Genomic DNA, 14,150 nt, shown 5'->3' with positions numbered 1-14,150 from the left:
GCAGGGTCTGAGTCTGGATGTGGTCTGTGAATAAATCATCCCGGAACACTGAGGGAAGGGGCTGGACAGACCCGGCCCGGAGAGAGAAGCTCCTTGGAATGCTGGAGGCAGGGGCTGCACAGTCCAGCTCTGGCCTTGAGAGGCGGGGGACAAGGGCCACACAGTCCAGCAGGCTATCTGTCAGGAGAGCTGGGGGAAGCGGCTGCATGGTCTGGACCCGACCCAAACATGGGTAGCCCATTTTTATCTCTGCCTCAGTCTCCTCATCCTTAAAAGTGTTACTGGACCTAACTTCTAGGATCTCTTTGAGAGAACTCAACTAAATTACGCAGGTAAAATTCTGACCACCATCTTTAGCACCAAGCAAATTCCTTTTACATTTTTTTTTCATTTTAAATCACTTTATTTCTAAAGTAAGTCTAATAAATTCTTTTAGGAGGCAAAGTGGAAGAAAGGAATCCACATTTCCATTGTTTTTAGTATGATACACAAAGAAGAGAGTACATTTTTCCCAATATGAACTCAGGCTGTTTAATTAGCTATTCAGTAGATGAAAATGCTTTCCGGGAAAGCCATCTATTTTAAAGTGAGCTACTCCATTTGTTATTTGTTTACATTTATTTGGAAAAGAATTCATATGTTATTCTCCATGCTTTCAAATATTGTTTTTCAAGACACTATGATTTAGATGCAATCCACATCTCTAAAAGTCAGTCGGGGTAAAACAAGTTGTGCCTCTTCACCAAAATTGATTTCTGAATATTTTTTTGAGCAAATTCTTATTCAACATGCGCAGCAGAATAATAACTGCAACTCCCAGGGATGCTCCCCTGAGGGAAGAGGGGAGCACTGTGTAGCGGGCAGGGAGCCGGCTGAGTGCTGGAAGGTGCTTTCGTGCCTACACGCCCAGGAAGTAGACTTGCCTGGCTCTCCAGTGTCCGGGTGGAGTCGATGGGCAGGCTTGGGGCCCAGGGGGGCAGCCTGGTAAGTAGTGTCCTCCCACCTCCAGACCCCGAAGGCGTGTGGCCATGTGCAGCACCCATCGTAGCCTCGGCGGTCAGCAGCTCCTGCTCCGACCTGGTATTGGCCTGCGAGGACGGTGTGCTCACACTGTGGAACCTGGCCGAAGGTGAGTGCCCGCTTCACTGCCTAACGCTCACGTGGGGCGCCAGGCAACGGGCTCCCAGAACTCCGGAACCCTTGTGAAGATTGCGGCCTTCTGTTACCCCCCAAGTCCTTGAAGCCCCCCTTGGGGTGTGTCTCTGCTGCCTCGCTCATTCAGTCAATAGGCATCCCTTGCACATACTTCAAACTGAATCTTTACACCCCCCACCTACTTCTGCAGGCTTGATCTGTACCAGGTCCATTGCCTGCCTTATCTAGCACCCCTCTGGGAGGGGCTGATGGCTTCCCTCACCGCTTCCCAGCCCACAGACTTTCCTGCTTATCCACTCGGGTTTGGTACTGGAGCTAAGCGACATTTAGGAAGCCCTCAGCTCAAAACCAGCAACACCCCCAGGGCTGAGGCCATTCATTCGGGTGCAAAAAATCAATCACCTGTCTGTCCATTTACCCCAGATCGATCAGCTGCTAGAGAGGTGTCGATGCTAACCAAACTTTTAAAACAGTGATTCATGAATCAGTGCCTTATCATCTTACCATTGGACGCGGGTTTCACTTGAGCATGAGGTAGGCAGCCCTCCTAGCAGCGAGGTCAGAAAACAACCCAGTGGGAACACCCTGCTCCCTATGGACCGGCCTGTCCCGGGGAGTCTCCATCCCGCTCTTCTGCCACATGGCACTAAGATCAATATGGACCACAGACCCTTCTGAATTTGTGTACTGCACCAGCCACACGATCGTGACCGCCAAAAAGACCCCAGAGGAGGAAGAATGATGGGACTCCACAAGCTCTTGCCCATTCACTGGTCTTCATTCTGCTGAATGTCGAGGGATTCTTGCTTGGGCACACACACAAAGACCTCCTTTCCTTCTGAAACACCTCCTCTGCTACTGATGAGCCTCTACAGTCAGCTGTCAGCCTCCACTCAGGACCCACCTGGGCTGTCCCAGTGCTGGCTCTAGCCTCCTCCAGGGCTTAGTTGACCTCTTCAACCCCTCTATCAATACACAAAGGAGTTGCCTCAGAAAGGGACCCGTTCCTTTTCCCAAAAGACACGGGGCGGTCCCCGTCCCCCTCAGAGCTCTGGTTTTGCCCCACACCTACAAGTCCCTGCTGTGCTCGCTGGTCACAGCCCCTGCATCCGTGTTGGCGCCCAACCCCTGTTCAAACCTGTTTGTGTGGTGTTTTTGGTTCCCCAGGCTTCCCCTATGGGGTCGTTGCTCTCCCCGAGGGCTGTCTCTGTCAGAGCATTCACTTCCTGCACTACTTCGTGGTTCGTGAACGGCTGAACATGTACCCCGAGGAGCCAGTGAAATCCAAAATGAAATGCGTGGTGCTGGGCACAGACGCCTCCATCCACCTGGTGACGGCCACAGGGACCCAAGGACCCACCATCAGTGTGCTTGTTGAGAGGTCAGTGGCTGGAGGGCAGGATGGAGCAAAGGGTCACCAGACAGATGGTGGCACTTGGCAGTATCAAAACAACCACCTCACCACCAGCCGCAGGGGCCCCACTTGCCCCCCAGTCATCACTTTCCCAGACAGCGTCTCAAGATCACCAATGGCTTGTTTTCTGCTTTAGGTGATGAAAAAAAATGTGTGCAATGATACAAATTACTATTTTCACATCCTGGATCATCATAAAGAGAATTCTATTTCTTAGAAAAAAATAGGATTTTATTTCTGTTTAAAAAAATCGTCTAATCTTTCATCGGTTTCCTTCCGGGTTTGTTCTTAACATTTAAGAGGTTTTCAGCTGGTGAATGAATCAATACAATTTATGTATCCAGTGTGAAGAATAAGGAGCTACAAGTCCCTCTCCCCAACCCCAAGCCTAAGACAGACAGATCATTTCCAGTTCCATCAAGGCTCCCTGCAGACTGTTGCTGGATTTCATCCTTCTCCCTCTTCCCTGGAAGGTAACTGCCTTTGAGGTATGGATTGCTTCATAGCAAACCACCCAATGCTGACTGGCTTCAGACAGCAATTTGGCCGGGGCTCAGTTTGCCTATCTCACTGGGCAAGGCTGGTCACATGAAGCAGCCTATCGTCATGCCAGAGAAGAGTCCCAAACATACTCTTACAGGACCTCCAGTTCATACATGCCCGAGTGCTATGGTTATTGTGCCAACTAGGTTTCCATGGGAACATGTGGATGCAGTTTCCTCAGGTTGCAGTTTGATGGGAGGGTGCAAGATAAATGGCTTTCTTCCCTCTTTCTCCCTGGCTGGGGGACCGATGCTCTGCTGCCGGAGCTCATCCAACGTGCGCTGCCTTATTGTGAACCGAGCCAACCTGTGGATCGGATCTTGTCTCCTTGCCAAGCTTAGAGCTTGAGGTCCCATCGAGACCTGTTTCTCAGCGGTTCTTTTTTTTTTTTTTTTTTTTTACATTTTATTAGGGACTCATACAACTCTTACCACAATCCATACATATACATACATCAATTGTATAAAGCACATCCATACATTCCCCGCCCCAATCATTCTCAAGGCACCTGCTCTCCACTTAAGCCCCCTGCATCAGGTCCTCTTTTTTTTTCCCCTCCTCTCTCCCCCTTCCCCCCTCCCTCATATGCCCTTGGTAATTTATACATCGTTGTTTTGTCATATCTTGCCCTATCCGGAGTCTCCCTTCCCCCCCTCTCTGCTGTCCCTCTCCCAGGGAAGAGGTCACATGTGGATCCTTGTAATCAGTTCCCCCTTTCCAACCCACTCACCCTCCACTCTCCCAGCATCGTCCCTCACACCCTTGGTCCTGAAGGTATCATCCACCCTGGATTCCCTGTACCTCCAACCCTCATATGCACCAGTGTACAGCCTCTGTCCTATCCAGCCCTGCAAGGTAGAATTCGGATCATGGTAGTGGGGGGGAGGAAGCATCCAGGATCCGGGGGAAAGCTGTGTTCTTCATCGATACTACCTCACACCCTAATTAACCCATCTCCTCTCCTAAACTCCTCTATGAGGGGATCTCCATTGGTCGACACTTGGGCCTTGGGTCTCCACTCTGCACTTCCCCCTTCATTTAATATGATATATATATACATATATATACATACATATATACATATACACATATATACACATACATACACACACTTATATCTTTTTTTTTTTTGCATGATGCCTTATACCTGGTCCCTTGGGCACCTCATGATCGCACTGGCCGGTGTGCTTCTTCCATGTGGGCTTATTTGCTTCTGAGCTAGATGGCCGCTTGTTCACCTTCAAGCCTTTAAGACCCCAGACACTATCTCTTTTGATAGCCGGGCACCATCAGCTTTCTTCACCACATTTGCTTATGCACCCATTTGTCTTCAGCGATCCTATCATGGAGGTGTGCAGTCAATGATATGATTTTTTGTTCTTTGATGCCTGGTAACTGATCCCTTTGGGACCACTCGCTCACTCAGGCTGGTGTGTTCTTCCATGTGGACTTTGTTGCTTCTGAGCTAGATGGCCGCTTGTTTATCTTCAAGCCTTTAAGACCCCAGTCACTATCTCTTTTGATAGCCGGGCACCATCAGCTTTCTTCACCACATTTACTTGTTCACACACTTTGGCTCCAGCCGTTGTGTCGGGAGAGTGAGCATCATAGAGTTCCAATTTAATAAAAGAAGGTATTCATGCATTGAGGGAGTGTTTGAGTAGAGGCCCAAGGTCCTTCCGCCACCTTAATACTTGACCTATAAATATAGACACATAGATCTATTTCCCCATCCTCCTATATATATTTGCATGTACATGTCTTTGTCTAGACCTCCATGAATGCCCTTTGACTCCTAGCTCTTTCCTCCATCTCTCTTGACTTTCCTCCTGCCCTACTACCATGCTTCATCGCCACCTGGGCTAGAGTATACCTCTTCTCTAAGCAACCTTACCCTTGATCATTTCCCAGCAGGCCTGCCGCTCCCACTTCTCTACCCTTTGGGGTCCCATGTTTTCCCTTGTCCCTGGGTTTGTTAACACCACTTCCTTACCCCCTCCTACCCCCCCACCCCAAGTCCCCCCAAAACTGTCGGTCCCGTTGTTTTTCCTCCAGATAGTTCATCCAGCCTGTCCTATTCAGACAGACCTGTGGAGTCACTAACATGCACGAAAACTAGACAGAGGAAAACAAAGCAACAGTATACAACCAGACAACAAAACAACAAAAACAAACCACTGACAAAGAACAGAATAAAACAGTTCACAAGAGAAAAGCTTGTAGTTAGTTCAGGGATCGTTTGCTGGCCCTTAGGAGCGTTTTCCAGTCCAGTCTGTTGGGGCACCACGCCCTGGCCCCGAAGTCCACTTTCAGCATTCCCTGGGGACCTTGCCACTCCATTCCCTTGCTGTTCCGTTCTCAGCGGTTCTTGAGGATCCATCGGACTGCTTCCTCCGCTCCCGCTCGACTAGCCGCCGCAGCCGCCGCTGCTGCTGCTGCCACTCAACTTCTCTGCCTGCTCTAGCTGCCCACCTGCTTGTCTTGCCTGAGGGCACATTCCATGGTTTCTTTGGCCTTGGACCAGTCACCGCAGGAGTGGAAGGAACTTCAAAATGTCATGTGTTCCGTGGAATGGAGTTGCACTGGGCCCTCTGTGGACGAGTTTGCGGTTTCATTCCTCCCCACTGTGTAGGATTCCTATCCTGCTCACTGAAAGGATTCTTATCCTTTTATCTGTGGAGTCATGTGTCCTGGTTCCGTTTCTCTAGAGAACCCTGCCTAACACAATTGGTTTATTCCAAACAAAACCTGTTTCTCATGCTTCTGTGACCAGTGGATGGCTGCAGACAAGTTCTCTCAGTACGTCATTTGGCTTCATCTCCTTCGGTGCCTTAAAAATATAGAGACTTGCTTTGTGTGCTGATGATCTCCTCCCGTCTTAGTGGCTCCCAGAAGGTTTTGGGGGCATGCAGAATAAAGTTGCCCTCATCTGTGGTGATGGCTCTGTTTGCTGTCCCCCGGCGCTGGGTCTTCAGATCCTGACTGAACAGATCGGCTGTGGAGGGACGAGAGCTGACCTGACATAGTGCGACTTTTCTAAGGTTGGGTCAAGTACTGCCCTGCTGTTGAGGAATCCAGTGATGGCCCACCCCTCCGTAGGAATTCCTGTCTGTGGAATGGGACTGACTGCCGCAGCTGGTACTGTCTCCCACACCACGGCCCTTGCCCTCAAGGTTGGCTGCTTCAGCTTCACTCAGCAATCCTGGCACTCCTGGCCTGGAGGAGGGACCTGCTGTGATTGGCTTGACCATGCGCCTTGTCCTAAAGGGGAAATTCCTCGGGGCAACTTTCCTGACCATTTTTTTTTTATCACCAGTCTAGTTTTCTTTTATTTTTTAATCATTTTATTAGGGGCTCATACAACTCTCATCACAATCCATCCATACATCAATTGTGCAAAGCACATCTGTACATTCATTGCCCTCATCATTCTCAAAACATTTGCTCTCCACTTAAGGCCCTGGCATCAGCTCCTCATTTTCCCTTCCCTCCCTGCCTCCCCCTCCCTCATGAACCTTTGATAATTTATAAATTATTATTTTGTCATATCTTGCCCTGTCTGATGTCTCCCTTCACCCACTTTTCTGTTGTCCATCCCCCAGGGAGGAGGTCACATGTAGATCCTTGTAATCAGTACCCCCATTCTACCCCACGCTCCCTCCACCCTCCCAGTATCGCCACTCACACCACTGGTCCTGAAGGGATCATCCGTCCTGGATTCCCTGTGTTTCCAGTTCCTATCTGTACCAGTGTACATGTTCTAGCCAGATTTGTAAGGTAGAATTGGGATTATGATAGTGGGTGGGAGGAAGAACTAGAGGAAAGTTGTATGTTTCATCGTTGCTACCTGCACCCTGATTGGCTCGTCTCCTCCCCGGCACCAGTCTAGTTTTCCTTGTTCAAGCTTCTTCATAATGAGCCTTCGTGATTGTCCTATGTCCTGTGAGGAACTGCCCCTGTGGAATGCTCAAGAACAGCCTCCACAGCCATATCCCTTGGAGCTGACCTCTCTGTGGGGGGTGGAACTGACCCAGCCGATGCCCTCGGAAGCCACAGCTGTGAGGGACCTTTGTTTTGAAGAGACCCTAAAGAGACTCAGACCAGTGTATCACTGAGAGAACCTGTCAGCAGTTACCCACTGGTCATACAGACCAGTTTAAACAGGACTTCTTCATGGTAAAGTTGTGCATGTAGAAACCAGAATATATACATATCTATATTCTTTCTGTGCCACAGAGAATTCTATTTGGAAATCAGGGCAAACATCAATTTTGGAACAAAACTCTAGTCGATATCTTCCCAAATCATTAAAGCTTTGTAGGGAATTTGTGGGAGTCCTGTCCTCCATAAATGTATCGAGATTTTAGATGTATCAAGCATTTTAAGAAAGGCCAGGGAGCTATCAAAGGTAGCAAGAACAGGAAGACCACTAATCCCAAGGAACGAAGAAATGGCGGTGGAAGTGCAGAAAGTGGCGGAGGAGCCGCAGACTGACCATGGATATCCATGGTCACCTGGGTTGGTTTTTTTAAATTTTAAACGCACATGTTGGCCTTCCCAAGCTTTGGGGCTGATAGGTACCCCAAATGTCATGCAGAGATGAGTTAGTTCAAGAGCTGATCTTTCTATCAGGCTTTCAAGCAAGAAGCTAGTGAAGATGATTTTATGGAATTTTTATAGAATGAGTCATAACGAGGAATGAGTCTTGGATTTACCAATACAATCCACAGAACAAGGTCCAGTCAAAATATGGGGGCTTCTGAGCAGATCTGCTGGATCAGTTCAGCTCCAGGCAGAGAGGTCAGCTGAGCAGGTGTGGGGAGTGCTTGGGGATCCCTAAAGGGTCCTCTTGATGGGTTTTCTCAGCAGACACAGGATGGTGTCAGGGGCTGATTGTGAAGAAGCTTTAAGAACTTTGAAAACATCGCTTGAAAGGAAGAGTGCAGGAAAGTCGAGGGGTGTGTTTGCATCACGCCAGTGCCCCTGCTCCTTCTTCAAGGACAGCAAGCGTGTTCCCCACGAATGTCACTGGGAAAGCATATGCCGTCACCCTCCCGCCCTGCTGTCACGCCTGCACCCCAAGGCACGCACTGAAAAGGAGCACAATGTGAGGGCCCCAGGTGCTAAAACCACCGTTTTCAGTGTGGCGCCAAGAGAGGAGCACCAATTTATTTGGGAAAGAATGAGATTGAAAACAATGAAACAAAACTCCTTCAGCAGTGTATCTAGACCTAGATGGAAGCTATGTCAAGAAACACTAGCTGCCCGTTTTGATATATTTTGTTGGATAAAGGTTTCTATTCTTTTTATAGCAATACTAATTTTTTTTGCTTATTTCATTGCATTTTAAAATAAACCCCAATCACTTAACCATCTTCCTACCAATGGATATTTGGGGTGCTCCTAGTTTCGTCTGCTGTGAGCAGTGGACTAGGCTTTTCCTAGTGCCCATGTAAAAGAGCTTCTCCAGGGGTTCTGCCCAGGAGAGACCAATAACACCATGGAACTCTTCCGGAAGCAGAATGTCTGTGTGTCTGCTTGCTCCTGCAGGTCCAGAAAGCACGTGAACGAAACCGTCTGTGCGGTGGCCCCAGTCCCAGCCTTACCTGGCATGGTAGGTGCCCAGTGCCTGGCAGTCCTTCTCAGTCAATCTGCTCATTTCCTTCCTTTCAAATAATATTCTCTGAAGACCTACAAGGTGCCAGGCACTGGACTAGCTTTGGGGTACACAGCTATGAAAGACAATGTCCCTGCCCTCGGGGAGCCTCCAGTTCTCTGAATTGGAAAGGCTGACAAGTCACCAAGCAATCTCCCCCTGCCGGGTACCCCCCACTGCATCCCTGCTAGCACAAGAAGGGCCGTGAAGGATTGTGGGGCGAATGCTGTGGGGGTAGAGTCTGGACAGTCAGCAGGGATGAGGATGGCATTTTATGGAGGAGCTGATAGCGTCGCTGACCTTAGCTGAGCCAGGGGAGCTAAGAAGGCAGCCACCAGGGGGCAAGAGAGCTCTGGGTGTCCACAGGCAGTAAGGGAAGCTCAGCACAGCTGCAGGCCACATTGGGAGGTGGTGGTAGGGGCATGGCTGCAGGCTGGGCCAGGGGCTAAGCCACAGGGGGCAAATGGGATGGGCTTGACCTTGCTTCAGATGGGGTTTGACCCAGGGGGGTGGGGGGGGGCACAGCTCGTACAGAGCAGGGATGAGAGTGGTTTGCTGCATGTGAGGGGATAGAATCCACAGGCATTTGTGGCTGGACTAGTCCCACGGGGAGGGGTTCCTGTGCCTCCAAGTGTGGCCCTCCTGATTGCAAGTGACCTGTAGGCAATCCCAAGGAGGTCCCGAGAGAGCCCAGCTGGACAGGCAGACCCAGAGCTCAGCAGACCCCGAGCCAGTGGTGGCTGGAGCCAGAGAACGCCTAGGCAGAGAGGAGCTGAAGAGGAAGGAGGTCTCCCGAGGGTGCTGCAGGCAGAGGAAGGCGAGCTCACAGCAGGGACTGAGGCATGGGAGACTAGGTCCCCGAAGCTGAGGGAGGGCTTCTAGGAAGATGGACCCCAGGGAGGGCCCCGTGCTTCAGCGAAGCTTCCCGTGTGGGCGAGAGTCCGCCGACGTCCCCACACGCAGCCCTTCCCTTCCTTCCCAGCTGCTCATCTTCTCCTGGGACGGCTCTGTGCGCCTCATGAACGTGGCCAAGGCTGAGCCCGTCTGTGCCTTTGCTCTGCCCAGACCCCACCGCCTGGCCGCCGCCCGGAAGCCGGTCTTTGTCGTGTCCTCACACCATCCGTGTTTCCTGCTTCGAGGTATGGAAGGCGAGCACATCGTGACCTGTGGCCACGGCCCATTTCCCTGACTTCCTAATGCTCCACCTGGCAAAGGCAGCCCCGCCCAGACCCCTCCCCACCCACCACAGGCCAGGAGGGACGACTTTGTGTAAAGGTGAGGTCTGTCAGCGGACAGGAGCCCCCCTGGCCCCGCCCAGATGCCCAGCCTTTGAAAACAGAGAGCAGCCCCATGTGCCCACCACCTGGGCCTGGGGCCTCGTGCTCTGCAGACCACCCTGCCCCACACAGACCACCGAGAACGCGGCCAACATAGTGAACATGGCCTGCTGTCTCCCCAGACGACCGCCTAGATGACACGGAACGCAAGGACGCGGCTGGAAAGATCCGAAATTCTATTTTCTACTTTAACTTCGAGGCGCACGCCCTCCTGGAAGAGATCTTAGAGAGCTGCCTCATCCCTCAGAGTGACTTCGCATCTCACAAGGCAGCCTTCCCGGTGCTTTCTCTGGAGAAGAGATGTGAGCACTTCCTTCAGGACAGGTGAGGCATTCTGCTGCGAAACCTGCCCGTGTCTGGGCTGAGGGAAACCGGCTGTGACTGACGGTAAGCCTCTCGGCATTTAAATTCTCCGGTAGAAAGCGATGTCACCACACTCTGTCCCAGGAACCACTCTCGGTGCAGGTTGGTAGGAAAGGAGTCATGGCTTTGGCTGATTGAAGAGAAGGGCTTCCACGAGGTGCGGTTTATCAGTACTATCTTTTCTTTCTACTTTCTCCTCTTAAAATCATTCTATTAGAAATCATAATTTAAGACGGAGAAGGACAAATCCAGCCCAGCGGCTGTTTCTGTAAATAAAGTTTTATTGGAAGGCCAAAACCAAACCAAACACTCCCTGCCACGGGGATGATGCCACCTCATAGGGGACACAGTGACCCTATAGGACACGATAGAACTTCTTACTGCTCCTGAGGGTTTCCGAGACTGGAATGCGTCCTGGGGTTAGAAAGCCTCACTTCTTTCCCTTGGAGTTTCTGGTGGTTTCAAACTGCTGACCTCGTGGTTAGCAGCCCAGTGTATAACCACTACACCACCAGAGCACCTTATTTGGTGACACATTTTCCCTGTCTGATTATGAGCTGCTGATACTGCAGAGCTGAAGAGCTGAAACAGAGATCAGATGACCTGTCAAGCCGCAAATGCTTACTATCTGGCCCTTCACAGAAAATGTTTGCCGACCCTAATCTCACGTCCCTCCCCTCTAGCCAGGTGCCCATGGGTCAGTGTCAACTCCCCAGCCGCTGGTTTGGTTTGTGTGACAATGATGGCTTGGTGGGAGACCCAAATTCTGTTTCCCCGCCAGGGCACTTCCTGTGCGGCACTGCTGCCCACCTGTTACTGGTGCTTTGTGTGTTGCTAGGATGCTGACCAGGTTTCAACGGAGCCTTCGGACTAAGCCAGGCTGGGAAGAAGGCTACTTTGGGAAATAAGAGCATGAAATGCCTGTAGATCACAGTGGCTGATCCACAGCCAAGAGTGGGGAGGGGATGGTTCCCATGGTGCCGGACTGGGCAGTGTCTCCTTCCACCGGGCGTGGGGTCTGAATGAGCAGAGCCGAGAGCTCACGCAACGTGAGCAACAAGACGAGGGGGGTGATGGGTTGCCTCCCCAAACTCCAAACCGAAACTCACTGCCATCGAGTTGATTCCAGCTCATGCCTCGTAGGACAGGCTGGAACGGCTCTTGTGGGCTTCTGAGACTGCAGCTCTTTACGGGAGTCGAAAGCCTGGTCTGTCGCCCAGGAAGCAGCTGAAGGGTTTGAACACTGGGTGAGCCTAGTGCCTGTAGTCCAGTTTGCCTCCCTCGCTGGCAGTGCAGGCAGGAGAGGGAAAGCAGGGAGGGCCACCTAGTGGCGATGTTCAGAACGTCCCAGGAATGAATTTGGCTCCTCGCGAAGCACCAATAAGCACAGTTCTATTGGGGTCCATGTTGGGACACTAAGGGGTAGGTGTCGACTCCACAGCGACTGACGATGGGGCTGCCGCTGGCGAACAACTTTAGCATCTATCCGTTATAGCTGTAACTTTAGAGTGTGCGTGAAGGAGGACTCACTATATGAATGCCACTAGTCTGAACGGTTCTTTGCATTGTCTTTCCCTATTTGTAGCTTTCCTGCCACGAAGATGCATTTAGATAAATGGATGAAGGCAGGCATGAAACAAAACGCAAAAGTAGAGTGCAAAGCGAGGCCACAGCTGTGACAAGGCTGTTTTCCAGGGCGGGGGCAGGGGGGCCTTTTTCTGGGTGTCCCCAGCTGTGTTCCTGGGTGGGGTCTGTCACTGGCGTGGAGCTTCCTGATCGCTCTCTTGGCGAGGCTCCTGGAATGAGCTCATTTGACAAGCTCCCATTTCTCACCTAATCCCCCCCTTTTTACTAGCTGAGAAAGGGTGAGCCCCACTTTATCCGATGTTTCAAAGGCTCACCTCCTACTGCCGTGCCTCAGTCCCTCAGCTACACCCCTCACCGGTCCTCAGACACCCCTGAGCCTTCCTTTGTCCCCCAGAGTTGCTTCAGGTGTAGAATAATTACCATAGCAGAGTCATCCTGCATTTAAAAAATTCGATTCTTTCTGATACCGGGTATCTAGACCCTTACAGAAATGTGAAGAATTCAGAAACATAACAAATAAGAAGAGTTTAAGAACTCTTGTCCCTAGACCAAAAGGCAGCACAGGACCCGTGCTGTGCGCATGCGTTTCCTTCCGGGATGCCGTCCTTCCAGGTGTCGCTACTAAGCTGAGGCCATTTTTCATATTCCCTTTTATGTCTGGCTTTATGCCACTCAAGAATATCATTTGATGTTTGTTTGTCCAGAAAAACCCTCCTTGTAAACCTCACACACTGCCTGCATAAGAGTCGTCTGGGAAGGGGTGCGTAATTCTCTGATGGTGGGAACTGTTCTAATATCGAGAAGAGTCATTTCTGCCCTGACCTTCGCAGGATCCAGAATACCAGAGGCCTCCTGGCATCCTCCTACCCAGCTGTCTCTCCTCTCTGGCAACACAGCTTAGCTCCTTGGCATCACAACCCCCCGCCCTCCGACTTCCCTCCAGGAAGACCCCACAAGGTTGGGGTGGAGAGGAATGCCGGTGAGAAACCTTCTGTCGGGAAGAGGGCTGGATCGGCCAGGCTGACCAAACCCGGCACTGAGAAAGCAGGGTGAACTCTGGGCCCTTGGGGAACTAGGAGGCCGCAGTGGAGGACTGAGTGGAAGGGGGCACAGTGTGTGGTTGGGGGGCGCCCTTAGACAGATCCGATTTGATGAAACACTTAGTGGGGCCAAGTCACAGTATTCAGATTACATCCCTCATGACAACCCCATCCTGAATCCGGTTCTAGAGAGAAGTTGGAAGATTTTGATTGAAAGAAACTGTTACCTGCCCTGCGTTCTTTTCCAAAGAACACGCTTCCCTCGCCCCTCACGTCATCTGATGAGAAATGTCAACTACATGGCAGCTGTGGGAAGAACTTTCAGTAATCATCCACGGCCTGGATCATCATTAATCTTGCCCACAAATCTCCATCCAGGTCAAAGGGCTTTCATCCCCATCACCTCCTCACCCCCCTTCTTATTCCTTGAGGTTGAGACAGACTCCTGGGCCCCCAAACAAGGTGAAACTTTAAGGTAGTGGATCATGTGCTAATACACCAAAAGTTTCCAACTTGCAAAAGGCTGTCCCAATTGTTGTGCCACTTTCGTCAGTGTGGAAGGAGCAAACACTCAGGATTTTGGAAGGAGGCACCGGTGCCGATGTTTGCCCAGACCTCCAGGTGGTGCTGCTTCCACCCGACTCTGTGTTGTCTGCTTTACTGCCCAGCCTGGCTGCCTGGGTCCTCCTTACTTTGATGACAAGAAGAGCAATTTCAGGACACCAGCCAGCAGACAAAAAGAAGACACCTTTTTACCCCCTTTCCCCAGAAACCAATCCCACTGCCACAAACCAATTCTGACTCATATTATGGGAGTAGACCACTTCTTTTGCTGGCAGAGCAAGTGATAGGTTTGAACCACCAAGCTTGTCATTTCAAGCTCACAACACGACCTCCTCCCCCTTTATTTCTGGCCAAATACAAGGCCAAGGAAGCCGCAAGTTCTGTCCACCTGGCTTTCTTTCAGGAGGTGGGTCTCAGGGGTGGCTGCCCTACCAGCTCCCTGGGCAGAGGGTGGGCAGCCCTATGACCAGCTCAAGGAACCTCATGGCTCC

At 51.1% G+C, this 14,150-nt stretch overlaps 1 protein-coding gene across 3 annotated transcripts in view; it reads left to right on the top strand.

The window, feature by feature from the left end:
• The window catches only part of WDR93 (WD repeat domain 93), a 95,680-nt gene that overhangs the window by 80,360 nt on the left and 1,170 nt on the right, over positions 1 to 14,150 (top strand). For 2 of the 3 annotated variants that reach the window (XM_075557833.1, XM_075557835.1), the window contains 6 exons: positions 1,010 to 1,129; positions 2,323 to 2,536; positions 8,663 to 8,726; positions 9,751 to 9,907; positions 10,228 to 10,429; positions 12,886 to 13,034. In XM_075557833.1, coding sequence (XP_075413948.1) covers positions 1,010 to 1,129; positions 2,323 to 2,536; positions 8,663 to 8,726; positions 9,751 to 9,907; positions 10,228 to 10,429; positions 12,886 to 13,034 — 906 coding nt within the window. The remainder of the gene's footprint in view (positions 1 to 1,009; positions 1,130 to 2,322; positions 2,537 to 8,662; positions 8,727 to 9,750; positions 9,908 to 10,227; positions 10,430 to 12,885; positions 13,035 to 14,150) is intronic. The other variant, XM_075557834.1, reaches the window with a different exon arrangement.

This window comes from Tenrec ecaudatus, chromosome 9 (assembly GCF_050624435.1).
Source record: "Tenrec ecaudatus isolate mTenEca1 chromosome 9, mTenEca1.hap1, whole genome shotgun sequence".
NCBI lineage: Eukaryota > Metazoa > Chordata > Mammalia > Afrosoricida > Tenrecidae > Tenrec > Tenrec ecaudatus.
This window is presented reverse-complemented; position numbering and strand designations above follow the sequence as displayed.